The 27785-nt window shown below is 43.5% G+C and overlaps 1 protein-coding gene across 1 annotated transcript in view; it reads right to left on the bottom strand.

The window, feature by feature from the left end:
• Window positions 1-27785, bottom strand: part of C4H4orf50 (chromosome 4 C4orf50 homolog) — a 159041-nt gene that overhangs the window by 127116 nt on the left and 4140 nt on the right. Inside the window, 5 exon segments of the mRNA XM_038745438.1 lie at window positions 452-541; window positions 1939-2010; window positions 11917-11973; window positions 20197-20898; window positions 25969-26107. Of these exon segments, the coding sequence (XP_038601366.1) occupies window positions 452-541; window positions 1939-2010; window positions 11917-11973; window positions 20197-20898; window positions 25969-26107 (1060 nt within the window).

The raw sequence follows: 27785 nt of genomic DNA, 5'->3' as shown, positions 1-27785 counted from the left end.
TTAATCCCCATTTTACAGATGAGGTAACTGAGGCCCAGAGAAGTTAAGTGACTTGCCCAGAGTCACACAGCTGACAATTAGCAGAGCTAGGATTTGAACCCATGACCTCTGACTCCAAAGCCCATGCTCTTTCCATTGAGCTATGCTGCTTTTCTCTCTCTACATATATATATACACATCTGTATATATATATATATATATATATATATATATATATAAATATATAATAATATATTATATCCCCATTTTATCAATGAGGTAACTGAGGCATAGAGAAGTTATACTGGACTCTCCCAGGCACTTAGTACAGTGCTCTGCACACAGTTAGTGCTCAATAGATATCATTGACTGATTGATGTGTACTTCCCAAGCGCTTAGTACAGTGCTCTGCACACAGTAAGCGCTCAATAAATATGATTGAACGAATGAATGAATGACAAAACCTGTTCACCTCCAACATCGGAGTTTTGTTTCTATGGGGATCTAATACAGCCTCTCTCTTCAAATGCCAAAATTCATCCTGGAAGAAGAGCTGCTTTTTCTGAAGAAAATCAAAGCCAGAAGGGAAAAATCGGATTGGCATGATCATCATTGTTATTATTATACTAAGGGTGTTAACTGATTTATTACAATGGACAAACATTCATGGTTTTGATCATTTTTAGAAATGCCTCTCAGGTTTTCACATTCTTAGAGAAGCCTTATGGAATACCTCTGTTGCAGCCTAGGACAACTTGGCCTTAATTAAGCCATAATGTAGGCACAGCCTTTTGTTTTTTATTAATATTAGTTATAATGATCGTTGTGGTATTTGTCAAACATTTCTTATGAGCTAAGCACTCTAGTAAGTGCAAGGGAGATGAACGTGCAACAGGGAGAAGCAACGTGGCTTAGTGGAAAGAGCAAGAGCTTGGGAGTCAGAGTTAGCACTTAACAAATACTGTAATTATTTTAGTGAGCACTTACTATATGCAGAGCACTGTAATAAATGATTGGGAGAGTACAGCACAACATAATTAGCAGTCATGACCCCTGCCCATAACAGGCTGGCAGTTTAGAGGGGGAGGCAGACAATAATAATAATAATGATAATTATTACTATTATTCTGGCATTTTTAAAGCACTTACTGTGTTCCAGGCACTGTACTAAGTGCAGGGAGAAGCAGCGTGGCTTAGTGGCAAGAACCCGGGCTTGGGAGTCAGAGGTCATGAGTTCTAATCCCACCTCCACCACTTGTCACCTGTGTGACTTTGGGCAAGTCACAACTTCTCTGTGCCTCAGTTACCTCATCTGTAAAATGGGGATTAAGTCTGTGAGCCCCATGTGGGACAACCTAATAACCTCGTATCTGCCCCAGCACTTAGAACAGTGCTTGGAACATAGCAAGAGCTTAATAAATACCATCATCATCATCATCATCATCATAAAAGATAACCAGATTAGGCTCAGTGCCTTGTACCACAAAGGGTTTATCGTCTAAACCAGAGGGAGAAGAGTTATTTTATCCTGATTTTATAGATGTAGAAGGAGAGGTACAGAAAAGTGAAATAATAATAATAATGATGGCATTTGTTAAGCGCTATGTGCAACGCACTGTTCTAAGCACTGGGGAGGATGCAAGGTGATCAGGTTGTCCCATGTGGGGCTCACAGTCCTAATCCCCATTTTCCAGATGAGGTAACTGAGGCATAGAGAAGTTAAGTGACTTGCCTAAAGTCACACAGCAGACAATTGGCAGAGCTGGGATTTGCACCCATGACCTCTGAATCCCAAGCCCGTGCTCGTTCCATTGAGCCACACTGTTTCTCCAAGGTCTTGCCCGAGGTCATACAGCAGGCAAGTGGGGGAGGCAGGATTAGAATTCAGGTCTTTGTCCTGACTCTGAGAGTCCTGTGCTCTTTCCAATGGGCCACTTTCTGCCCCAGTGCTAATTTTACCTTCATCTGTGATGTAAAAGTAGTGAGCAGAATCTGTAAATCTTTGGATCTGCCTTTTAGATCTTGGGATTCCTAAAGTTAAAAGACAAAATTCATTCGTTCATTCAATCGTATTTATTGAGCACTTACTGTGAGCAGAGCACTGTACTTGGCGCTTGGAAAGTACAATGATATTTTGGAATTAGATTGGATAGTCTGCGCAACATATTTGCTTTTATACACCTACAGGATTATCATCATCAATCATATTTATTGAGCACTTACTATGTGCAGAGCACTGTACTAAGTGCTTGGGAAGTACAAATTGGCAACATATAGAGACAGTCCCTACCCAACAGTGGGCTCACAATCTAAAAAATTGATTATATCAATACTCAAGAGGAGCTCAATAACCTATGGGGACTAGGTCAATCAATCATATTTACTGAGTGTTTACTGTATGCAAAGCACTGTACTAAGTGCTTCAGGGAGTACTAAGAATAATAACAACAATGGTACTTGTTAAATGCTTACTATGTGCCAAGCCCTGTTTTCAGTGCTGGGGTAGATACAGGGTAATCAGGTTGTCCCCCGTGGGGCTCACAGTCTTAATCCCCATTTTACAGATGAGGCAACTGAGGCCCAGAGAAGTTAAGTGACTTGTCCCAAATCACACAGCTGAAAAGTGGTGGAACTGGGATTAGAACCCATGACCTCTGACTCCCAAGCCCGGGCTCTTGCAACTGAGTGACGCTGGCACCCTTCGATAGAACAATATGAGAGACACATTGCCTGCCCACAGTGAGCTCTAGCCCATCCCATTTAGGGAGCCCTGCTGCATTGACTGCTACAGGGTCAATGAGAAGCAGCGTGGCTCAGTGGAAAGAGCCCGGGCTTTGGAGTCAGAGGTCATGGGTTCAAATCCTGGCACCACCACTTGTCTGCTGTGTGACTTTGGGCACGTCACTCACTTCTCTGGGCCTCAGTTCCCTCATCTGCAAAATGGGGATTAAGACTGTGAGCCCCACGTGGGACAACCTGATCACCTTGTATACCCCCAGTGCTTAGAACAGTGCTTTGCACATAGTAAGCACTTAATAAATGCTATTATTATTATCATTATTATATCAAGTGCTTAGTATAGTGCTCTGCACCCAGTAAGTGCTCAATAAATGATTGAATGAATTGACAGAACATTTTGCTGTCCTAGGTTCTCGTGCGAGAATCATAATCAAACAGAAGTGAAAATCACAACACTGGAAGGCATTAAAGCCTCAAATTCTTTATCATTCGCCCATTTCTTTGCTATGTATTTTTAAGGAAGTCAAACAATTTAGATGATTCAATCTATATCTTAGCAAAATTTAGTTTGCTTTAGGTGAACTGTGATCACACCACAGATTTAGGCAAACACATACATACTGATACACACCCATCATCAGCGTTTGTGCAGATGTGCACATTTAACTGTTCCATTACGTATTCTGCAAAATCTTCATTCATTCAATCATATTTATTGAGCACTTACTCTGTGCAGAGCACTGTACTAAGCGCTTGGAAAGTACAATTCGGCAATATATAGAGATAGACCCTACCCAACAATGGGCTCACAGTCTAGAAGGGGGAGACAGACAGCAAAACAGAACAAGTAGACAGGTGTCAATACCATCATAATAGAATTATAGATATATACACATCATTAATAAAATAAATAGAGTAATAAATCTGTACAAATATATACAAGTGCCGTGGGGAGGGGAAGGGGGTAGGGCAGAGGGACGGATTGGGGGTGATGGGGAGGGGAGGAGGAGCAGAGATTGTTCTGTCAGTCATTTGTATTTATTGAGCGCTTATTCTATGGACTGTACTAAGCACTTGGGAGAGTACAATATAACAATATATTACAATATAACAGACACAATCCCTGCCCACCATGAGCTTATAGTCAAGATATTCTGTCCCTCTGTCTTAAGATATTTCTGTCTCTCCCGATCGATCGAGGGTAAGTTCTTTATGGGCAAGGAATTTGTCTTGTGCTTGTGATACTTTCTTAAATACTTAGCATAAAGCATTTCACCCAGCGTGTGCTAAAATAGCATTTCAAGGACCCACTCTTGGATTTTCCAGACTTACTAGATTCTGACAAAGTTCCAGATTTTTGCCGGGAGTAAAAATGTATCTCCAGTCTGGCTAATCCAAATAAGGAACAAAATGACACTGACATTTCTACAACTGTCATTTTGCATACTTCAATGGCATACATATCTTGACTATCCTAAGGGAAGAAAATCCATGAATAAATAAAAACTGCAGATTGTCTATCCTTCAATTAAGTGGTTCAGGTGGAAAGAATGAGAGGGGAAGGGGAATAAGCTCATTGTGGTCAGGGAACATTCCTAGCGAGTCTGTTGGTTTGCACTCTCTAAATAATGATAATGGTAATAATACCAATAAACATAATAATAATACTTGTGAAGCATTTTCTTTGTGTCAAGCAATATTCAGAAACATTCCCTGCCCAATTTAGGACATAGTCCAAAACAGAGGGAAGAGGATTTAATCCCCGTTTTATAGATGAGGTAACTGAGGCCCAGAGACGTGAAGAGACTAGCCCAAGGTTGCACAGCAGACAAGTGGCGGAGCTGGGATTAGAACCCAGGTCCTCTGACTCCTGGCCCATGCTCTTTCCACTAGGCTATGCTAGTTCTCAAGCACTTAGTAGAGTGTTCTGCACACAGTAAACACTAAACAAATACCATCAATTGATTTATTAAGAAGAAAAAGGGGGAGCGCTTTGAGAAGAGGGGTGGGTGGGAGAGTAGAAGAGGTGGTAAATGAGCTCTAGGTTTAAGTAATAAAATGCTGATCCCTCTATTTGACAAAGATCTCATCTCCCATGGGGCTCCAATCTACTTTGTCCCAATTTTCCAGAGGAGAAAACTGAAGTCTGGAGAGAAAGTCAAGTGCCGGAAACATCCGTGATGGTTGGGGAAGCAGCAGCTTAAAAGCCATTGCTTTAAAGCCAATGGTGAGGAGTTTCTGTCTGATGTGTAAGTGGATGGGCAACCCCTGGAGGTTCTTGAGGAGTGGGGAAACATGGCCTAAACATGGTCTTGGAGAAGCAGCGTGGCTCAGTGGAAAAATCCCGGGCTTTGGAGTCAGAGGTCATGGGTTCAAATCCCGGCTCTGCCAATTGTCAGTGTGACGTTGGGCAAGTCACAACTTCTCCAGGCCTCAGTTACCTCATCTGTAAAATGGGGATTAAGACTGTGAGCCCCCCGTGGGACAACCTGATCGCCTTTCAACTTTCCCAGCTCTTAGAACAGTGCTTTGCACATAGCAAGCGCTTAATAAATGCCATCATTATTATTTATTATTAAACGTTCTTGTAGAAAAACTGGTCTGTGTCTCCGTTACCTCCTCTGAAAAATGAAGACCTGTTCTCCCGGCCTGACTGCATTTCATTTCTCCCACCGCTTGGCACGTATCAAGTGCTTAACAAATAGCTTAAGGATTATTACTGTTTATAAATTGTTTTTTTTACCAGTTGGCAAGACATGCCTAACTGGTGGAAATTGTAAGGAAGAATTCATCTTTAGGCCACAAGGGGGCTCTATTTGAAAGGGAGTAAAGTGCTCTTCAGGCTGGCCTGAATTAGGAATTAGTAAATTCCAGGAATTAGGTGGGATCTGGGGAATCTAGGATTTGAAATGGGTTTTGGGAGCCTCCGTTCTTCCCTGGATGAATCCCATGGGAAGAACATCTGGAAATCCTTGCAGGAAGCCAATCTTCATGAGAAAAAATCAAATTGTTTCCATTGGGGAACCACTCGTGTTTTTTGGGAAAACTAGGTGAAGGGGAGGAGAAACCAGTTTATGGGGTCATTAGCAGTCTTCTAGACTGTGAGCCCGCTGTTGGGTAGGGACTGTCTCTATATGTTGCCAACTTGTACTTCCCAAGCGCTTAGTACAGTGCTCTGCACACAGTAAGCGCTCAATAAATACGATTGATTGATTGATTAGATTGTAACCCCTTGAAGGCAGAAATCATGTCTACCAACTCCGTTGTATTGGAGTCCCCCAAGTGCTTAGGACAGTGCTCTGCACATTCAGCCCTCAGCAATCAATTATATTTATTGAGCTCTTACTGTGTGCAAACCACTGTACTGACAACTGGGGAGACTACGGTATAACAGAGTTTATAGATACATTCCCTATGTACAATGAGCTTACAATCTAGAGGGGGAGAGAGACATGAATATAAATAAATTACGGACCTGTACATACATGCTGTGGGCCTGAGCACAGGCTTGGAAGTCAGAAGGAACTGGGTTCTAATCCTAGCTCTGCTATTTGTCTGCTGTGTGACCTTGAGTAACTCACTTCACCTTTCTGCACGCTCAGTTACTTCATCTTTAAAAGGGGAATTAAGACTGTGAGCCCCATGTGGGACAGGGACTGTGTCTAACCTGATCAGCTTGAATCTACCCCAACACAATCAGGTTGTCCCACATGGGGCTCACAGTCTTAATCCCCATTTTACAGATGAGGTAACTGAGGCCCAGAGAAGTGAAATGACTTGCCCAAAGTCACACAGGTGACAACTGGCAGAACTGGGATTAGAACCCACGACCTCTGATTCCCAGGCCCGGGCTCTTTCCACTAAGCCCTTAAGTGGTTATTACAAGCAAGGCCAATTTGCAGTGTACTGAACACTGGGGCGGATATTAGCAAATTGGTTTGGACACTTTTCCTGTCCCACCTGGGACCTTCCAGTCTCAATCCCCATTTTACAGATGAGGTAGCTAAGGCACCGAAAAGTGAAGTGACTTGCCCAAGGTCATATAGCAGACAAGTGAAGCAGCGTGGCTCAGTGGAAAGAGCACGGGCTTTGGAGTCAGAGGTCATGGGTTCAAATCCTGGGTCCGCCAAATGTCAGCTGTGTGACTTTGGGCAAGTCACTTAACTTCTCTGTGCCTGTTACCTCCTCTGTAAAATGGGGATTAAGACTGTGAGTCCCCCGTGGGACAACCTGATCATCTTGTAACCTCCCCGGTGCTTAGAACAGTGCTTTGCACATAGTAAGCACTTAATAAATGTCATTATTATTATTATTATTAAGTGGCAGAGCCGGGATTAGCAAGTGCTTAACAAATACCATATTAAGGAAAAAAGAGGGGGCAGAGCTGGGATTGGAGCCCCCATCTTCTGACTCCAGGACCTGTATACTTTCCACTACATCGTGCAAAATCCTTAATGGTGATTTATACAAAAGCCAGAAAACATGAGCGAGAAAGTGAGGATGGGGCTGAGGCCATTCCCCAGAAGCACTTAAATACATATTTTTAAATCATATATTTCAAATTATTTATTTATATTCATGTCAGTCTCCCCTCTAGACTATAAACTCAATATGGGCAGGAAGTGTGCCTGCTAATTCCGTTGTATTTCATTAATAATAATAATAATAAATTGTGGGATTTAACTGCTTACTATGTGCCAGGCACTGTGCTTAGTGCTAGGGTAATAACAACAATAATAATAATAATAATGATGGTATTTGTTGAGCACTTACTATGTGCCAAGCACTGTTCTAAACACTGGTTGTCCCACATGGGGCTCACAGTCTATCTACAAGGTAGATACAAGATAATGGTTTGGAAAAAATCCCTGTCCCCTTTATCCCCATTTTACAGATGAGGTAACTGAGGCCCAAAGAAGTGAAATGACTTGCCCGGTCACACAGCAGACTAGTGGCAGAGCAGGGACTAGAACCCAGGTCCTCTGACTCTCAGGCCCATATTCTATACACTAAATCCCACCGCTCTCCTTTTCCATGTTAACTGGTTCAGAGAGAATGAACTCCATTCCAATTCCATTCCCCTGAACAATTCTCCCAACTCCTAGTCAATTCTCCCAACTTGTGTTAAAGTCCCCCAGCTGAATATGCTCTATGCTCTACTTCAAACCACTTAATAATAATAATAATGACATTTATTAAGCACTTACTATGTGCAAAGCACTGTTCTAAGTTCTGGGGGGATACAAGGTTATCAGGTTGTCCCACGTGGGGCTCACAGTCTAGATCTCCATTTTACAGATGAGGTAACTGAGGCTTAGAGAAGTTAAGTGACTTGCCTCAGGTCACACAGCAGACATGTGGTGGAGCTGGGATTTGAACCCATGACCTGTGACTCCAAAGCCCGGGCTCTTTCCACTGAGCCACGCTGCTTCACCACATCTGTCCTCTCATTCAGGCTTGACTAAAAATCCACCACATACATAAAGCCTTCTTAAGTTCCTTCTCTCTCACTCCCCTGCTCATATAATAATAATAATAATAATAATAATAATAATAATGACGATGGCATTTATTAAGTGCTTACTATCAAGCGCTTAGTACAGTGCTCTGCACACAGTAAGCGCTCAATTAATACGATTGAATGAATGAATGAATGCAAAGCACTGTTCTAAGCGCTGGGGAGGTTACAAGGTTATCAGGTTGTCCCAGGGGGGGCTCACAGTCTTAATCACCATTTTACAGATGAGGGAACTGAGGCACAGAGAAGTTAAGTGATTTGCCCAAAGTCACACAGCTGACAATTGGCGGAACCGGGATTTGAACCCATGACCTCTGACTCCAAAACCCAGGCTTTTTCCACTGAGCCACGCTGCTTTTCTCATATGCCTGACCCATCACCCCAGAGGTAGGGTATAATTCCTAAACCCATTTTTTTTAGTCCAATTTACTTGTAGAATCCTAAGAAATATTGGCTTCCTTTTCAATGAATCATATTGATTCAGCATTTAAGGATGGCATTTATTAAGCGCTTACTATGTGCAAAGCACTGTTCTAAGCACTGGGGAGGTTACAAAGTGATCAGTTTGTCCCACGGGGCGCTCACAGTCTTAATCCCCATTTTACTGATGAGGGAACTGAGGCACAGAGAAGTTAAGTGACTTCCCCAAAGTCACATGGCTGACTGTGAGCCCACTCCTTTAGACTGTGAGCCCACTGTTGGGTAGGGACTGTCTCTATATGTTGCCAACTTGTACTTCCCAAGCGTTTAGTACAGTGCTCTGCACACAGTAAGCGCTCAATAAATATGATTGATTGATTGATTGATTGACAGTTGCCAGAGCTGGGATTTGAACCCATGATCTCTGACTCCAAAACCCATACTCTTTCCACTGAGCCACCCTGCTTCTCCAATAATAATAAATATTATACCACACTAATAAAATAATAAACTAATAAAAGCCACTAACAAACACCAATCAATCAATCAATCAATCGTATTTATTGAGTGCTTACTATGTGCAGAGCACTGTACTAAGCGCTTGGGAAGTACAAATTGGCAACACATAGAGACAGTCCCTACCCAACAGTGGGCTCACAGTCTAAAAGGGGGAGACAGAGAACAGAACCAAACATACCAACAAAATAAAATAAATAGGATAGAAATGTACAAGTAAAATAAATAAATATATAAATAGAGTAATAAATATGTACAACCATATATACATATATACAGGTGCTGTGGGGAAGGGAAGGAGGTAAGATGGGGGGATGGAGAGGGGGACGAGGGGGAGAGGAAGGAAGGGGCTCAGTCTGGGAAGGCCTCCTGGAGGAGGTGAGCTCTCAGTAGGGCCTTGAAGGGAGGAAGAGAGCTAGCTTGGCGGATGGGCAGAGGGATTGGGGGGGCATTCCAGGCCCGGGGGATGACGTGGGCCGGGGGTCGATGGCGGGACAGGCGAGAACGAGGTATGGTGAGGAGGTGAGCGGTGGCAGAGGAGCGGAGGGTGCGGGCTGGGCTGGAGAAGGAGAGAAGGGAGGTGAGGTAGGAGGGGGCGAGGTGATGGATGGACAGCCTTGAAGCCCAGGGTGAGGAGTTTCTGCCTGATGCACAGATTGATTGGTAGCCACTGGAGATTTTTGAGGAGGGGAGTAACATGCCCAGAGCGTTTCTGGACAAAGACAATCCGGGAAGCAGCATGAAGTATGGATTGAAGTGGGGAGAGACAGGAGGATGGGAGATCAGAGAGAAGGCTGATGTAGTAGTCCAGACGGGATAGGATGAGAGCTTGAATGAGCAGGGTAGCGGTATGGATGGAGAGGAAAGGGCGGATCTTGGCAATGTTGCGGAGCTGAGACCGGCAGGTTTTGGTGACGGCTTGGATGTGAGGGGTGAATGAGAGAGCGGAGTCGAGGATGACACCAAGGTTGCGGGCTTGTGAGACGGGAAGGATGGTAGTGCCATCAACAGAGATGGGAAAGTCAGGGAGAGGACAAGGTTTGGGAGGGAAGACAAGGAGCTCAGTCTTCGACATGTTGAGCTTTAGGTGGCGGGCGGACATCCAGATGGAGATGTCCTGAAGGCAGGAGGAGATGCGAGCCTGGAGGGAGGGGGAGAGAGCAGGGGCAGAGATGGAGATCTGGGTGTCATCGGCGTAGAGATGATAGTTGAAGCCGTGGGAGCGAATGAGGTCAGCAAGGGAGTGTGTGTAGATCGAGAACAGAAGGGGACCAAGCACTGAACCTTGGGGAACCCCCACAGTAAGGGGATGGGAGAGGGAGGAGGAGCCCGCAAAAGAGACTGAGAATGAACGGCCGGAGAGATAAGAGGAGAATCAGGAGAGGACGGAGTCTGTGAAGCCAAGGTCAGATAGCATGTTGAGGAGAAGGGGGTGGTCCACAGTGTCGAAGGCAGCTGAGAGGTCGAGGAGGATTAGGATGGAACTTCCATTGATTCCTTCTAGACTGTAAGCCCACTGTTGGGTAGGGACCATCTCTATATGTTTCCAACTTGTACTTCCCAAGCGCTTAGTACGGTGCTCTGCACACAGTAAGCGCTCAATAAATACGATTGAACGAATGAATGAATGAATTTATTTTACTTGTACATATTTATTCTATTTATTTTATTTTGTTAATATGTTTTGTTTTGTTTGTCTCTCCCTTCTAGACTGTGAGCCCACTGTTGGGTAGGGACCGTATCTATATGTTGCCAACTTGTACTTCCCAAGCGCTTAGTACAGTGCTCTGCACACAGTAAGCACTCCATACATATGATTGAATGAATGAATGAATGAACTCTATTATATCATACTCTCCCAAGCCCTTAGTACAGTGTTCTGCATACAGGGTTTGGTCAATAAATACCACTGATTGATTTCAGGGTTGCCATCCTTCCCTGGGTGGGGACAGAAAGAGCTTGGGAGTCAAAGGACATGGGTTCTAATTCCTGCTCCGCTACCTGTCTGCTGTGTGACTTTGGGCAAGCCACTTCACTTCTCTGGGCCTCAGTTACCTCCTCTGTAAAATGGGGATTAAGACTGTGAGCCCCATGTGGGACAGCGACTGGATCCAACCCAATTTGCTCGTATCCACTCTAGCGGTGAGTACAGTGCCTGGCACATAGTAAGCACTTGAAAGTATTAGTTATGATGATGATGATGATGATGATGATGATTATTATTATTACTAATGTACCTACTGTTAGTTTGGGAGCCTCTTGGGGGCCTCAGACTATGTCTAATTCTAATTCACCCTGGGAATATTTTCTAGCAATTAGTATAGTCCTTTGCAAACTGCTGGCTCTCCATCACTACACGAGCGTACCACTCTCCCGAGAAACAATCTGATGACCATCTTACCTCCATCCCCCCATCTTACCTCCTTTCCTTCCCCACAGCACCTGCATATATGTATATATGTTTGTACATATTTATTACTCTATTTATTTATTTATTTATTTTACTTGTACATATCTATTCTATTTATTTTATTTTGTTAGTATGTTTGGTTTTGTTCTCTGTCTCCCCCTTTTAGACTGTGAGCCCACTGTTGGTTAGGGACTGTCCCTATATGTTGCCAACTTGTACTTCCCAAGCGCTTAGTACAGTGCTCTGCACACAGTAAGCGCTCAATAAATACAATTGATGATGATTGATGATGATGATGATAACAGATTGAAAATGGAATAACTGAATGCCATACCAGAAAATCATGAATGGTTTCACAAATCTTTGCAATTTTCTTAAACTTGACTGGATCCTAAGGGAGAGAAAGAAAAGAAAACGTTAACACCATTCAAGGTCGACATCCTCACCAAGGGTATTTTTTAAGCACTTACGGTGTGCAAAACACTGTACTAAGCGCTTGGGAGAGTACAAAATAGAGTTAGTAGATGAATTCCCTGTCCACAATGAGATGACAGTCTAGAAGGTCACAGTTTAGGCTGGATCTTCTTAATCAATTAATCAATGGTGTTGATTGAGTGCTTTCTGTGTGCAGAGCATTGTCTTAAGCGCTTGGGAGATTACAATACGAGTTGGTAGATGAACCCTGCCCAAAAGGTGCTTATAACCTAGATGGAGAGGTAGATAATGAATAATGAATAAACGACAGATTTGTACAGAGAAAACTCTGTGGATCCACTAACAGAGAGATTGCAGATGGAAAGTGGGGCATTCTGAGAGAGATGTATCCATGGCGTCGTTATGGGTCAGAGACAACTCAACAGCTTAAGACAAGACAAAACAAGGAAGCAGCATGGCACAGTGGCAAGAGCCTTCCTTCCTCTCCCCCTCCTCCCCCTCCTTACCTCCTTCCCCTCCCCACAGCACCTGTATATATGTTTGTACATATTTATTACTCTATTTATTTTACTTGTACTTATTTATTCTATTTATTTTATTTTGTTAATAGGTTTTGTTTCGTTGTCTGTCTCCCCCTTCTAGACTGTGAGCCTGCTGCTGGGTAGGGACCGTCTCTACATGTTGCCAACTTGCACTTCCCTAGCGCTTAGTACAGTGCTCTGCACACAGTAAGCGCTCAATAAATACAATTGAATGAATGAATGAATGAAGAGCACGGGCTTGGGAATCAGAGGAGGTGGGTTCTAATTCTGCTTCCGCCACTTTTCTGCTTTGTGACCTTGGGTAAGTCATAACTCCTCCATGCCCTAGTTCATCTGTAAAATGGGGATTAAGACTGTGAGCTCCATGTGGGACAGGGACTGTGTCCAACCTGATTACCTTGTATCTACATCAGCACTTGGAACAATGCTTTGCCAACAATAAGCGCTTAAATATCATACTTATTATTACATAAATGCTGTGGGGCTGAGTCTAATATCCAGTTTGGAAAAGGGCACAGATCTAAATGCACTGGTGACGCAGAAGGGAGAGAGATTAGGGGTAGAGAGGTCTTCACTGGGGAGATCTCAAAGGAGAGTGAACACTTTATCCTGTTACTCCATTACTACTACTTATGACTACTATTTTACTACTATTACTATTTTATTTTAAATTTTATTTTAATGTGTTTCTCTCTGTTGACAGTAGGCTCCCTGTGGAAAGAGATCAGGCCCACCAACTCCACTGTTTTGTACTTTTCAAACTGCTTAGGACAGTGCTTTCCACAAAAGCACTCATTCATTCATTCATTCAATCGTATTTATTGAGTGCTTACTGTGTGCAGAGCACTGTACTAAGTACTTGGGAATTACAAATCAGCAACATATAGAGATGGTCCCTACCCAACAACGGGCTCACAGTCTAGAAGAGGGAGACAGACAACGAAACAAAAGCACTCAATCAAAGCCACTGATTACTGATTGACTGATCTATCGATCGATCAACCTCCCCTATGTTCACAGAGTCGCCTGCCCATATGCAGCACCCAAATTAAGGCAATTTTTCTTCACTATGGAAATTCCATGCCTTTCATTAACTGTTACTCAAGTTTTCCAGAACTAATCTGTGTCATCAAATGGATAGATGTTCTTCTGAACATATTAAATTAGGAAATTATTTTCTTCAATTCACAGGTGTAGGAATGGTACCGCATGCTGGAAGAGATCAACCCTTAGCCATCTAATTTCAAATTTCTATGGTTAGGCACTGAATTTAGGGTGTTCCATGAAGTTTATCCAGTTCTTTAAGTTGCATCAAAACACTATGGCCAAAAGTCAGTCAATCAATCAATGGTGCCTACTGAGTGCTTACTATGTGCAGAGCATTCATTCAATCATTCAATTGTATTTATTGAGCATTTACTGTGTGCAGAGCACTTGGGAGACTACAATACAACATTAAATAGACACATTCCCTACCCACAACGAATTTACAACCTGGGGGAGACAGCCATTAGTATAAATAAATAAATGACAGCTATGGACATAACTGCTGTGGGGCTGGGAGCGGGGGAAGCAAAGGGAGCAAGGCAGGGCAATGCAGAAGGGTGTGGGAGAAGAGGAAAGGGGGCTTAGTCAGGGAAGGCCTCTTGGAGGTGATGTGTCTTCAATAAGGCTTTGAAGGTGGAGGGAGAGTATTTGTGTGTCAGATTTGAGGAGGGAGGGCATGCCAGGCCACGGGCAGGATGTGGACCAGGGGTCGGTGGCGAGTTGGAGTCACAGTGAGAAAGTTAGCACCAGAGGACTGAGTTGTGTGGGATGGGTTGTAGTAGGAGAGCAGCGAGGTGAGGTAGGAGGATATGTACATATCCATCATTTATTTAATTTTTTATAGTCATGTCTTTCTCCCCCTCTAGACTGTGAGTTCATTGTGAGCAGGGAATGTGTCTACTAACTCCCAAATGCCTGATACAGTGCTCTTCACACAAGAAGTGCTCAATAAATATGATTGATGGATAGATTTGGATTTTCCATTAAAGGTGGCTGAAACAACCCGTAGCTAGTATCATGGCCGTTCTGGCCTTCGGTGTTGCCTGGCTCTCCTTCCATTCTCTTCAGTCAATAAATATTCATTCAGTCGTATTGATTGAGCACTTACTGTGTGCAGAGCACTGTACTGATCACTTGGGAGAGTGCAATACAACAGAATTGGTGGACAAAATCTCTGTCCACAGAGATCTTTCAATTCATAATCAATCGTATTTATTGAGCGCTTACTGTGTGCAGAGCACTGCACTAAGAGCTTGGGAAGTACAAGTTGGCAACATATAGAGACAGTCCCTACCCAACAGTGGGCTCACAGTTTAAAAGTCTAAAAAGTCTAAAAGTCTAAAATTTAGTCTAAAAGTCTAAAATTAATAGTATTTGCTTAGCCTCCAGCTCATTCAAAGCACTGTACTAAGTGCTAGGGAAAGTAGACCGGTTTTTTGTTTTGGTTTTTTATGGTATTTGTTAAGTCCTTACTATGAGACGAGCACTATGGGGTGGATACTAGTTAATCGGGCCTAATACAGACCTTGTCCCATATGGGGCTCACAGTTGAAGTAGGAGGGAGAACAGAGATTGAAACCCCATTTTGTAGTTGAGAAATCTGAGTCACAAGGAAGTTAAGTGACTCGCCCAAGCTGACACAGCAGGCAACTGTGAGCCCACTGTTGGGTAGGGACTGTCTCTATGTGTTGCCAATTTGTATTTCCCAAGCGCTTAGTACAGTGCTCTGCACATAGTAAGCGCTCAATAAATACAATTGATAATGATGAAGTAGTAGAGTGGGGTTTAGAACCCAGGTTCTCTGTCCCAGGCCCTTGTTTTACCCGCAGCATGGCTTAATGGAAAGAGTATGGGTTTGGGAGTCGGAGGTTGTGGGTTCTAATCCCAGCTCTGTCTCTTGTTAGCTATGTGACTTTGGGCAAATCACTTCACTTCTCTGGGCCTCAGTTACCTCATCTGTAAAATGGGGATGAAGACTGTGAGCCCCACATGGGACAACCCGATTACTTTGTTTCTACCCCACTGCTTAGAACAGTGCTTGGCACATAGTAAGCACTTCTAGACCGTGAGCCCGTTGTTGGGTAGGAACCGTCTCTATATATTGCCAACTTTTACTTCCCAAGCGCTTAGTACAGTGCTCTGCACACAATAAGCGCTCATTAAATACGATTGAATGAATGAACAAATACCATCATTATTATTTATTATTATGCTACTTTCCACGTAGGGACTGTCTCTATATGTTGCCAACTTGTACTTCCCAAGCGCTTACTACAGTGCTCTGCACACAGTAAGCGCTCAATAAATACGATTGATTGATTCATTGATTGATTGATAGTAGGCACAACTCCTATGCTCATTGAGTTTACAATCTAGGAGGCACTAATTCAATCTAATTAGAAAGATTTGCATTTCCTTTCCCCCTACAATCCTCCGTTTCTTTTTCCTCATTCATTCATTCATTCAATCATATTTATTGAGCGCTTACTGTGTGCAGAGCACCGTACTCATGGATTCTTCCCTCTGAGATTCCAGATTGCCTCTTTCCTTAGATAATGGGATTTTCTCTAAGCTGTGGAGTAGCAGCTACAGATCTCTGAGGAGGTTTCAATTAACTTCTCAGTGCCCTCAGATGAACTAGGCTATTTTAGACCCCTTTTAAGGTATTGCTTTATTCTGGCTGAGCATAAAAATGGATCATTTCATTAGGGATCCCAGGAGAACAGCCAGTGGAAAGCTCTTCAAGTTTATGCTCATTTGTAAGGCAGCTTATAAAAGGCTGGTCTGCTCAAAACACTGAAAGCTCACTCTTCCTCTTTAAAGCCTGGGGACCCTCTCTTCTTGACTAGACAGAATTCTGCTAAATGCATCCATCTGGGAAAAAGTCTGAAAACCACTGTGGGCTGGGTGGTTAAAGCTGAAAAGTTGACTGCCTCATAAAAGGATAATAATAATAATAATAATGATGGCATTTGTTAAGCGCTTACTATATGCAAAGCACTGCTCTAAGCTCTGGGGAGGTTACAAGGTGATCAGGTTGTCCCATGGGGGGCTCACAGTCTTAATCCACTTTACAGATAAGGTAACTGAGGCCCAGAGAAGTTAAGTGACTTGCTCAAAGTCACACAGCTGACAAGTGGCGAAGCTGGGAACTGAACCCATCACCTCTGACTCCAAAGCCCATGCTCTTTCCACTAAGTCATGCTGCTATCAATCCAATCACATTTATTGAGTGCTTACTGTGTGGAGAGCACTGTACTAAGCGCCTGGGAGAGTACTGTTCAACAATATAATGGGCCACAGTAAGATTGTTGTGGGCAGGGAATGTGTCTATTACTGTGTTGTACTCTCCCAAGTGCTTAGTACAGTGCTCTGCACACAGTAAGCGCTCGATAAATGTGAATGAATGAATGAATGAATGCACACAGTACACACTCAATAAACACAATACAATGAATTCAGGGGAGAAACGTTTAGTCCACGTAGTATTGCAGGAGATACAACCTTACTGGAAGAGGCTGAAGAGAACAATGGTATCTATTAATAACCGTGGTATTTGTTAAGTGCTTAATATGTGCTTAGTACAAATGTTTAGTACAGTGCTCTGCACACAGCAAGTGCTCAATAAATACGATTGAATGAATGATTGAATGCACACAGTACACACTCAATAAACACAATACAATGAATTCAGTGGAGAAACATTTAGTCCACGTGGTACTGCAGGAGATACAACCTTACTGGAAGAGGCTGCAGAGATCAATGGTATCTATTAATGACCATGGTCTTTGTTTAAGTGCTTAATATGTGCTTAGTACAAATGTTTAGTACAGTGCTCTGAACACAGTAAGCATTCAATAAATACGATTGAATGAATGAATGAATGTGCTAGGCACTGTACTAAGGGCTGGGGTAGATAAAGGTACTTTATTTAGTGCTTTTTAATGGTTTTGTTAAGCATTTATTATGTGCCAGGCACTGTACTAAATGCTGGGGTAGACATGAGGTAATCAGGTTGGACACAGCTCCTGGCTCACGGTCTTAATCCCCATTTTACAGATGAGTTAACTGAGACACAGAGAAGTGAAGTGACTCATCCAATTACACACAGCAGACAAGTGGCAGAGCAGGGATTAGAACTCAGGTCTTTTTGAATCCCAGGCCCATGCTCTGTAATGCATTTATATAAAGTCTGTCTCTCCCCCTAGACTGTAAGCTCACTGTGGGCAGGGAATGTGTCTTTATTCTTCTACTGTACTTTCCCAAGGGCTTAGTACAGAGCTCTGCGCACAGTAAGTGCTCCATAAATACGATTGACGGATTAGATGGTGGAGGAGGGAGGCCTCTGACTCTCTCCAGTTCAAAAGGCCTCTCTCTACCTCCTCACTTTTCCTTACTGCTTTGGAGAAGAGAAACAATCAGCCCAAGACTTCTGTTGGCCCCCAAGACCACCAGACTGTGCCATTATGTCACACTTCCACAAGGCCACTGGTGTTTCATCAGGTGACTGTAGTGCTGTAGTAGCAGATTGCAATGATCAGAAGAAAAACAAAACAGGAGAACAAATGCAGTAAAAGAGAAGCAGCGGTGCCTGGTGGATAGAGCACAGCCATGGGAGTCTGAAGGATCTGGGTTCTAATCCCCACTCTGACTCGTGTGTTATGTAATCTTTGGCAAGTCTCTTCACTTCTCTGGGCCTCAGATCCTTCATCTGTAAAATGGGGATTAAGACTGTGAGCCCCACATGGGACAGGGACTGTGTCCAACCTGATTATATCGTGTCTACCCCAGTGCTTAGTACAGTGGCTGGCACACAGTAAGCACTTAAAAAATACCACTAGTATTATTATTATGATTATGCTACCCTCACCTCCTTTAACTCTGCTCTCCCCTCAGCCCAGCAATAGTATTGCTCCACCCTTATCGACGTATATGTTCACTTTTTAAATTTAATTTTTTATGATATTTGCTAAGTACTACTATATGTCAAGCTCTGGGGTAGATACAAGCTCATAGGTTTGGACACAATCCATGTCAGGCTCACAGTCAATCTCCATTTTACACATGGGGTAACTGAGGCTTAGAGAAGCAAAGTGACTTGCCCAAGGTCACACAGCAGACAAGTGGCAGAGCGGGAATTAGAACCCAGGTCCTTCAGACTACTAGACCTGTGCTCTAGCTACTAGGCCACACTTCTTCCCAGGCCCTCCATTTCAGACTTTTTACTCCATCCCCAAACCTCCATCCACCCCAACTCAGTGCTTGGCACATAGCAAGCACTTAACAAATATCATCATCATCATCATTTCTAAACTCTAATGACCTTGCCACCTATTTGATCAATAAAGTTGAAACCTTGTAGACAGCGTCAAAATCCCTATCTTCAGCTTTAAGGCACTCAATCAGTTCTCTTCTTCCTACCTCGCCTCCCTGATCACCTACTAATAATTGTGTTATTTGTTAAGTGCCTACTATTCATTCATCCAATCACATTTATTAAGCACTTACTGTATGCACAGCAGTGAACTAAGTGCTTAGAAAGTACAATTTGGCAACAGATAGAGACAGTCCAAGCACTGTTCTAAACACTGGGTAGATATAGGGCAATCAGGTCAGACACAGTCCCTGTCTCACATGGGGCTCACAGACCTAATCCCCATTTTACAGATGAGGTAAATGAGGCACAGAGAAGTGAAATGACTTACCCAAGGTCACATAGTAGATACGTCACAGAGCTTACTACAGATCAATCTGCAGATTTCACCCAGCTAGCACCAACCTATTCTCTGTACCTCAATCTCATATACCCCACCACCAAATCTCTTCCTCACATCTTCCCCCTGGCCTGGAATTCCCTCCCCCTTCCTATGACAATGATGACATTTGTTAAGCACTTACTATGTGCCAAACACTGTTCTAAGCACAGTTCATCACTCTCCCCATTTTCAAAACCCTTCTAAAATCACGTCACCTCTAAGAGGCCTTCCCTTATGCCCTTTGACATTCACCCCAGCCCCACAGCACTATTGTTCCTATTCTTACACCCTGGCATTTCCTCTACCTATAATTTATTTTGCTATTTTCTCCCCTGGAGACTGTAAGCTCATTGTGGGCAGGGATGGTCCCTTCCAACTCTATTGTAAAGAGCTTTCCAAAGACTTAAAACAGTGCTCTGCACACAGCAAGTGCTCAAACATGCCGTTGGTTGATAACGCCTCTAGCCCTCACACTGAGCTCAATAAATGCTACTTACAAATTATTTTAGTGCTCTTGAAATGAAAAGCAGGATAACCCTAGTGGAAACAGGCCAGAGACTGAGAGTAAGGGACCTCGTTCTAATCTCGACTCTGCCACTCGTCTGCTATATGACCTTGGGTAATCAGTTTATCTTCTCAGTGCCTCAGTTCCCTCAACTGCAAAATGGGCATTCAATACCTGTTCTCCCTCCTACTTAGACTGAGATCCTCGTATGGGACCTGATTATCTTGTATTTACTTCAGTGGGTAATACAGTGCTGGCCACATAGTAAGTGCTTAAACAATTATTATCATTATTAAGAAGACCAGAAAGAAGACAATAAAGTCACTCACCAAATCAAAACCAGCTACATAAGCTGTCCCACTGAGACTTGTCACTTCACATGGCTTTTCTGTTTCCTTCTGCCCCTTGGCTTCCAACTGATCTTGCAAATCAGTTTTTTGCATTTCTAGCTCTTTCACCCGCTCCTGGAACTGGTTCTCTGACAACTTCAGCTCATAGATGTGGTGGCGAAAATCCTCCAGTTTCCTCAGAAGAAACCCTTCGGTGTCACGTGATTTCTCAAGTCGATTTAAGAGTTCCTCCTTTTCGCCCCTACCACACTGCAATGTTTCAAGTAACGGCTTCAGAGTCTCCTGCAGGATTTCCCAGGGGCTTTGGTCAGGAACCTCGCCGTGTTCAAAGATAGCTCTCTTCAAAGCCACACTTTCAGGCACTGGGCAGAGACTTGGCATTTCTCCCAACATGGTGCCCATTTGGGAACGGAGACACTGCAGGGCTCCATCTCCAAGTTGGGCGATGAGGTGCACCATCGAAACGCTCCAAACCTGGACTTCCCATTCCAGCCACATCACCTGGGCCTGAAGGGATCTTCTTTGCTCTTCCAATGTGGCCATCTGCTGCTTTTGGTTTTGCTTGTAGTGCTCAAAATATTCAGACTGGCTCTTCATCTCTTCGTCTTTCATCGTCAACTGCTCCTGCAGCCTTCGGAGCTTTTCCGCCAGAATCCTTCTGGCTCGCTCTTTCCCTTGAACCTCCATTGTGAATCGAACGGGAAAGTTGTATTGTTAGCAACTGCAGCAGCAGGTTGGGGTCTCCTTACCCTTTACCCATAGTTGTTCCCTCCCACTCCCTACCCCTAATCCCAGTGCAGGGAGCAGGAAGAGTGAAACCACCAGAAAAAGGGAAGACCACTGGACTGAAATATTAGTGATCATGGCCATCGACTCTAGTGTACTGTCCTCTCCTGAGTGCATTGTTCAGAGCTTTGCACATGGTAAGTGCTCAATAAATGCCTAGAGGCTAGAGCACAGGCCTGGGAATCAGAAGGACCTGGATTCTAATCCTGGCTCCACAACATGTATGCTGGGTGACCTTGGGCAAGTCACTTCTCTGGGCCTCAGTTGCCTCATCTGGAAAATAGGGATTAAGAGCGTGAGCCTCATGTGGGATAGGGACTGTGTCCAACCTGATTAACCGGTATCTACCTCAGCCCTTAGAACAGTGCTGGGCATGTAGTAAGTGCTTAAGTACCATAATAATAGTAATTAATTATCATTATCATCATTATATCATATATAGTATATGGAATACATTATTGCATAATAAATAAGGTATACTAAATATAACATATATAATATAGGATACAATTTAAATAACATTATCATCAATATTATTATCATTGGTATTATTAATGAATACCAGGGATTTATTGAGACAGTGGTCCAGCTGCATTATGGGTGGTTAAGGCTTCTGACCAAGGACTCAGTTAAGCTGTTTCCATTGGTGGACAGTTTCCATAGGATTTGCAAAAACCAGTGGCAATGCTCAGCACACACTAAACGCTCAATAAATTCCAGGAATCGATTAACTGATCACCTGCTCAGGCTGTGCTATGGATGGCTAAGATTCTGACTGAAGAACTGCTCAAGCGGTCTCCTTTGGTGGACATTTTCAATAATATTTGCTAACACAACTAGCAGTTCTGGACACACAGTAAGTGCTCAGTAAATACAACAGATTGATTGCTAAATTAATAAGAACAATCACTGTGGTACTTGTTAAGCATTTGCTATGTGCCAGGCACTCTAGTAAGTGCTGAGGTGGATACACGCAAATCAGGTTGGATGCAGTCCCTGTCCCATGTGGGGCTCACAGTTTCAGTTTCCATTTTACAGATGTGGTAACTGAGGCCCAGAAGGTGAAGTGATTTGCCCAAGGTCACACAACAGACAAGTGGCGGAGCTGGAACTAGAACCCAGGTCCTTCTAATAATAATAATAATTATTATAATAATTATGGTATTTGTTAATTACTCACTAAGCGCTAGCCTGGCACAGTATGAACTCCCAGGTCCATGCCCTATCCACTAGGCCATGCTGCCTCTCTGGTATCTGATGGCCTCACATCCAAGCCGTCACCAAAACCTGCCGATCTCAGCTCCGCAACATTGCCAAGATCCACCCTTTCCTCTCCATCCAAACCGCTACCCTGTTCGTTCAAGCTCTCATCCTATCCCGTCTGGACTACTGTATCAGCCGTCTCTCTGATCTCCCATCCTCATGTCTCTCCCCACTTCAATCCATACTTCATACTGCTGCCCGGATTGTCTTTGTCCAGAAACGCTCTGGGCATGTTACTCCTCTCCTCAAAAATCTCCAGTGGCTACTAATCAATCTGTGCATCAGGCAGAAACTCCTCACCCTGGGCTTCAAGGCTGTCCATCCCCTGGCCCCCTCCTACCTCACCTCCCTTCTCTCCTTCTCCAGCCCAACCCGCACCCTCCGCTCCTCTGCCGCTAATCTCCTCACCGTACCTCGCTCTCGCCTGTCCCACCATTGACCCCCGGCCCACGTCATCCCCGGGCCTGGAATGCCCTCCCTCTGCCCATCCGCCAAGCTAGCTCTCTTCCTCCCTTCAAGGTCCTACTGAGAGCTCACCTCCTCCAGGAGGCCTTCCCAGACTGAGCCCCTTCCTTCCTCTCCCCCTCGTCCCCCTCTCCATCCCCATCATCTTACCTCCTTTCCTTCCCCACAACACCTGTATATATGTATATATGTTTTTACATATTTATTACTCTATTGATTTTACTTGTACATATCTATTCTATTTATTTTATTTTGTTAGTATGTTTTGTTTTGTTCTCTGTCTCCCGCTTCTAGACTGTGAGCCCACTGTTGGGTAGGGACTGTCTCTATATGTTGCCAACTTGTACTTCCCAAGCGCTTAGTACAGTGCTCTGCACACAGTAAGCGCTCAATAAATATGACTGATTGATTGATCTGAAGGGCTCATATCTGAAAGGCCAAAGGTCTCCTCATCCCCAAAGTACTTCTGACAGGAAGATTGTGCCTTCTAACTTTTGTACTCTCCCAAGGGTTTGGAACAGTGCTTTGCTCACAGCAGGTGCTAATCAAATGCTACTGATATAGGTCTGTTCTCCCTTACTCCTCCTCAAACTGTGAGCCTCATGTAGGTTAGAGACTGGACCCAACCTACTTATCTTTCATTCAGTCGTGTTTATTGAGCGCTTACTGTGTGCAGAGCACTGTACTAAGCGCTTGGGAAGTACAAGTTGGCAACATATAGAGATGGTCCCTACCCAACAGCGGGCTCACAGTCTAGAAGGGGGCATGAATCTACCCCAGTGATCAGTACACAGTGAGTGCTCCAATATCACAATAATTGTTCTTATTATTATCAATGATAATAATGATAAAGATTAGGATGATGATGATGACGATGAAAGGAAGGGAAATGTTTAAACCAAGGTAAACTTTGCAAAAGGGAAGCAGTGTGGTTGAATGGAAAGAGCACGGGCTTGGCAGAGGTCATGGATTCAAATCCCGGCTCTGCCAATTGTCAGATGTGTGACTTTGGGCAAGTCTCTTGACTTCTCTGTGCCTCAGGTTTCTCATCTGTTAAATGGGGATTATGGCTGTGAGCCACACGTGGGACAACCTGATCACCTTGTATCCTCCCCAGTGCTTAGAACAGTGCTTTGCACATAGTAAGCGTTTAACAAATGCCATTATTATTATTAATAATAACAATAATAATAAAACGAGAGGCTAGAAGAAATTCCAGCATTAAAATTTAATAGTGCCTTCATGAAAGAGTGAAAAAAGAAGGACAATATAATAATAATAATAATTGTTATCATTATTATTATTATGGTATTTGTTAAGCGCTGACTAATGTGCCAAACACTGTTCTAAGCGCTGGGGTAGATACAAGGTAATCAGGGTGTCCCACGTGGGGCTCACAGTCTTACTCCCCATTTTCCAGATGAGGTAACTGAGGCCCAGAGAAGTGAAGTGACTTGCCCAAGGTCACACAGCAGACAAGTGGCGGAGCTGCGATTAGAACCTATGACCTTCTGAGTCCTAGGCCCAGGCTCTATCCACTACGCCATGCTGTTTCAGTATATTAGGCAATGGCTCCATCAGAACAAGGGACTCATTAAAAACACATTTAGGAATATTTACGGCACCCACCACTGAATCGGTACACTTTAAATATTAATGGGAATATTAATCAGGGTATGTCACTGATAAAAAAGAGAATCAATCAATTAATCAATCAATCGTATTTATTGAGCGCTTACTGTGTGCAGAGCACTGTACTAAGTGCTTGGGAAGTACAAGTTGGCAACACATAGAGACGGTCCCTACCCAACAGTGGCCTCACAGTCTAGAATATAGCTTGGTTCACCTTTTAGATGTGCGTTAATTCCTTTCAGAAACACGTTTCCTTCCCAACTGATTGTCCTTACTTGCCGAATCAGACCTGAGATCTAACTCCTTCATACATATTTCCATCCCAACATGAGTGCATCTCTCGTTTCAGTTCAGCTTAATCATCAATCGTATTTATTGAGTGCTTACTGTGTGCAGAGCACTGTACTAAGCGCTTGGGAAGTACAAGTTGGCAACATATAGAGACAGTCCCTACCCAACAGTGGGCTCACAGTCTAAAAGGGGGAGACAGAGAACAAAACCAAACATACTAACAAAATTAAATAGAATAGATATGTACAAGTAAAATAAATAAATAAATAGAGTAACAAATATGTACAAACATATATACATATATACAGGTGCTGTGGGGAAGGGAAGGAGGTAAGATGAGGGGGTGATCCAGCTCAAGCACACTGGCTTAGCAGAAAGGGAACAGCTTTGGGAATCCAAGGACCCGAGTTCTAATCCCAGATCCACCACTTGTCCAAGAAGTAACATGGCCTAGTGAGACAGCACGAGCCTGGGAATCAGAAGGACCTGGGTTCTAATCCCAGCTCTGCCACTTGTCAGCTGTGTGACCTCGGGCAAGTCACTTCACTTCTCTGGGCCTCAGTTACCTCTTCTCTAAAATGGGGACTAAGACTGTGAGCCCCACGCGGGACAACCTGATAACCTTGTATCTATCCCAGAGCTTAGAACAGTGCTTGCCACATAGTAAGCACTTAACAAATACCATCATCATCATCATTATCATCAACCTGATTAGCTCTCCCAGAGGACAGCGCTTGAAACATAGTCAGTGCTTAACAAATGTCATCATAATTAGCTTAGTATAGTGCCTGGCACAGAGTAAATGCTTTACAAATACCATTATTATTATTACTGTTATTATTGTTGTCTGCTCTGTGACCTTAAGACAGGCATTAAACTTCTCTGAGGCTCTATTACCTCATTTGTAAAATGGGGAGTAAGACTGTAAAAGGAGATGGACTGTGTCCAACCTGATAGTTTGTATCTACCCCTGCACTTAACACAATGCCTAGTGCCCTGAATTATGGGACTGAGAGAGGAGTGAATCAAGGGAGCAGTTACTTGGCAATTGATTAAGTAGAACATGTGATTTTGAGGGCTCACTAGCTGGTTCTAGACTGTGAGCCCATTATTGGGTGGGGATTGTCTCTCTTCGTCGCTGAATTGTTCTTTCCAAGCAGTTTGTACAGTGCTCTGCAAACAGTAAGCACTCAATAAATCCAATTGAATGAATGAATGAATGGTTAACTTTGTATTTTCTGCTTCAATCCATTCCTGAGAAACACCGGTAACCAACTGCAGCTTTAAACGGGAGGGAAACGAACAACAAATTACCAGGTCTGTGAGTTCTCCAAGAATCTCCCGAAGTTTCTCTAGAGCTCCTAGAAATGCCTTCTCTTCCAGGGTTACTTGGGCATCCAGGCGATCAGCTATTTCCAGAAGCTTCTTCTCTGACAGCTCCAACTCTTCAATTCTGCAACATCAAAATCCACCCCACCCACCAATCCCGGTCTTAATGGTAGCTTAATAGTAAAAATAGTAATAATAATTATGGTACTTGTGAAGTGCTTACTATGTCCCAAGCATAGTTCTAAGCACTGGGGATTAACCACAAGTTAATCTGGTTGGACACAGTCCCTGTCCCACATAGAACTCACAACCTTATCCCCATTTTACAGATGAGGTTACTGAGACACAGAGAAGTGAGGTGACTTTGTTCAAGGTCATGCAGGAGATATGCGACCATAAGCCCGGTGTGGGCAGGGATTATCTCTCTTTATTGCTGAATTGTATTTTCCAAGAGCTTAGTACAGTGCTCTGCACAGAGTAAGTGCTCAATAAATAGGATTGAATGAATGAATCAATGTGGAAGAGCCAGGATTAATACCCAGGTCTTTTTGACTCCCAGTAAGTCATGCCGCTTCTCTATTCCTCTCCAAGCTGTGTATCAGAGGCCGGCATTCATGATTTCACAGAGGGGTAAATTCCCCACTTCCCATCCAATGAATTATGATCCGATGCCATATCTACATGCATGTGGTTATCTCCAGTGGTTACCTCAAATGGCTTAATGGAAGGAGCATATGGGCCTGGGAGTGCCAAGCGCTTAGTACAGTGCTCTGCACACAGTAAGCGCTCAATAAATATGATTGATTGAGTGAATCAGAGGATCTGGGTTCTAATCTCGCTCCACCACTTGCCTGCTGGATGACCCATGGCAAGTTGCCTAGTTTCCATGTAACTCAGTTATCTCATCTGTAAAATGGGGATTAAATGCCTGTTAATAATAATAATAATAATTATGGTATTTGTGAAGCACTATGTGCCAAGCACTGTTGTAAGCACTGGTGGAGATACAAGGTAATCAGGTTGTCCCACGTGGGGCTCACAGTCTTAATCCCCATTTTTACCAATGAGGTACCGGAGGAACAGAGAAGGTAAGTGACTTGCCCGAAGTCACACAGCTGACAAGTGGTGAAGCTGGGATTAGAGCCCACTTCCTCTGACTCCCAAGCCCAGGCTCTTACCACTAAGCCATGCTGCTTCTCTAGACTGTGACCGCCCAGGTGGGATAGGAATAATGTTTGACCTGATCATCATGTATTTAACCCAGCCCTTAGTATGCTTAATGGTCTTAATGGTAGCTTAATAGTAAAAATAGTGATAATAATTATGGTACTTGTGCTTACTTTGTCCCAAGCATAGGTCTAAGCACTGGGGTAGATACAAGTTAATCTGGTTGGACACAGTCCCTGTCCCACATCAATCAATGAATCGTATTTATTGAGCACTTACTGTGTGCAGAGCACTGTACTAAGCGCTTGGGAAGTACAAGTTGGCAACATATAGAGATGGCCCCTACCCAACAGTGGGCTCACAGTCTAGAAGACTGGGACTCACAACCTTATCCCCATTTTACAGATGAGGTAACTGAGACACAGAGAAGTTAGGTGACTTTGTCCAAGGTCATGCAGGAGATATGTGACCATAAGCCTGGTGTGGGCAGGGATTGTCTCTCTTTCTTGCTGATCTGATCATCATGTATTTAACCCAGCCCTTAGTATGCTGCTAGGCATACAGAAAATGCTTAAAAAATATCAGAGTTGTTATTATTATTATTATTATTATTCTTACTATTATCCCAAGGACAA

Source organism: Tachyglossus aculeatus, chromosome 4 (genome assembly GCF_015852505.1).
Source record: "Tachyglossus aculeatus isolate mTacAcu1 chromosome 4, mTacAcu1.pri, whole genome shotgun sequence".
NCBI classification, from domain to species: domain Eukaryota; kingdom Metazoa; phylum Chordata; class Mammalia; order Monotremata; family Tachyglossidae; genus Tachyglossus; species Tachyglossus aculeatus.
This window is presented reverse-complemented; position numbering and strand designations above follow the sequence as displayed.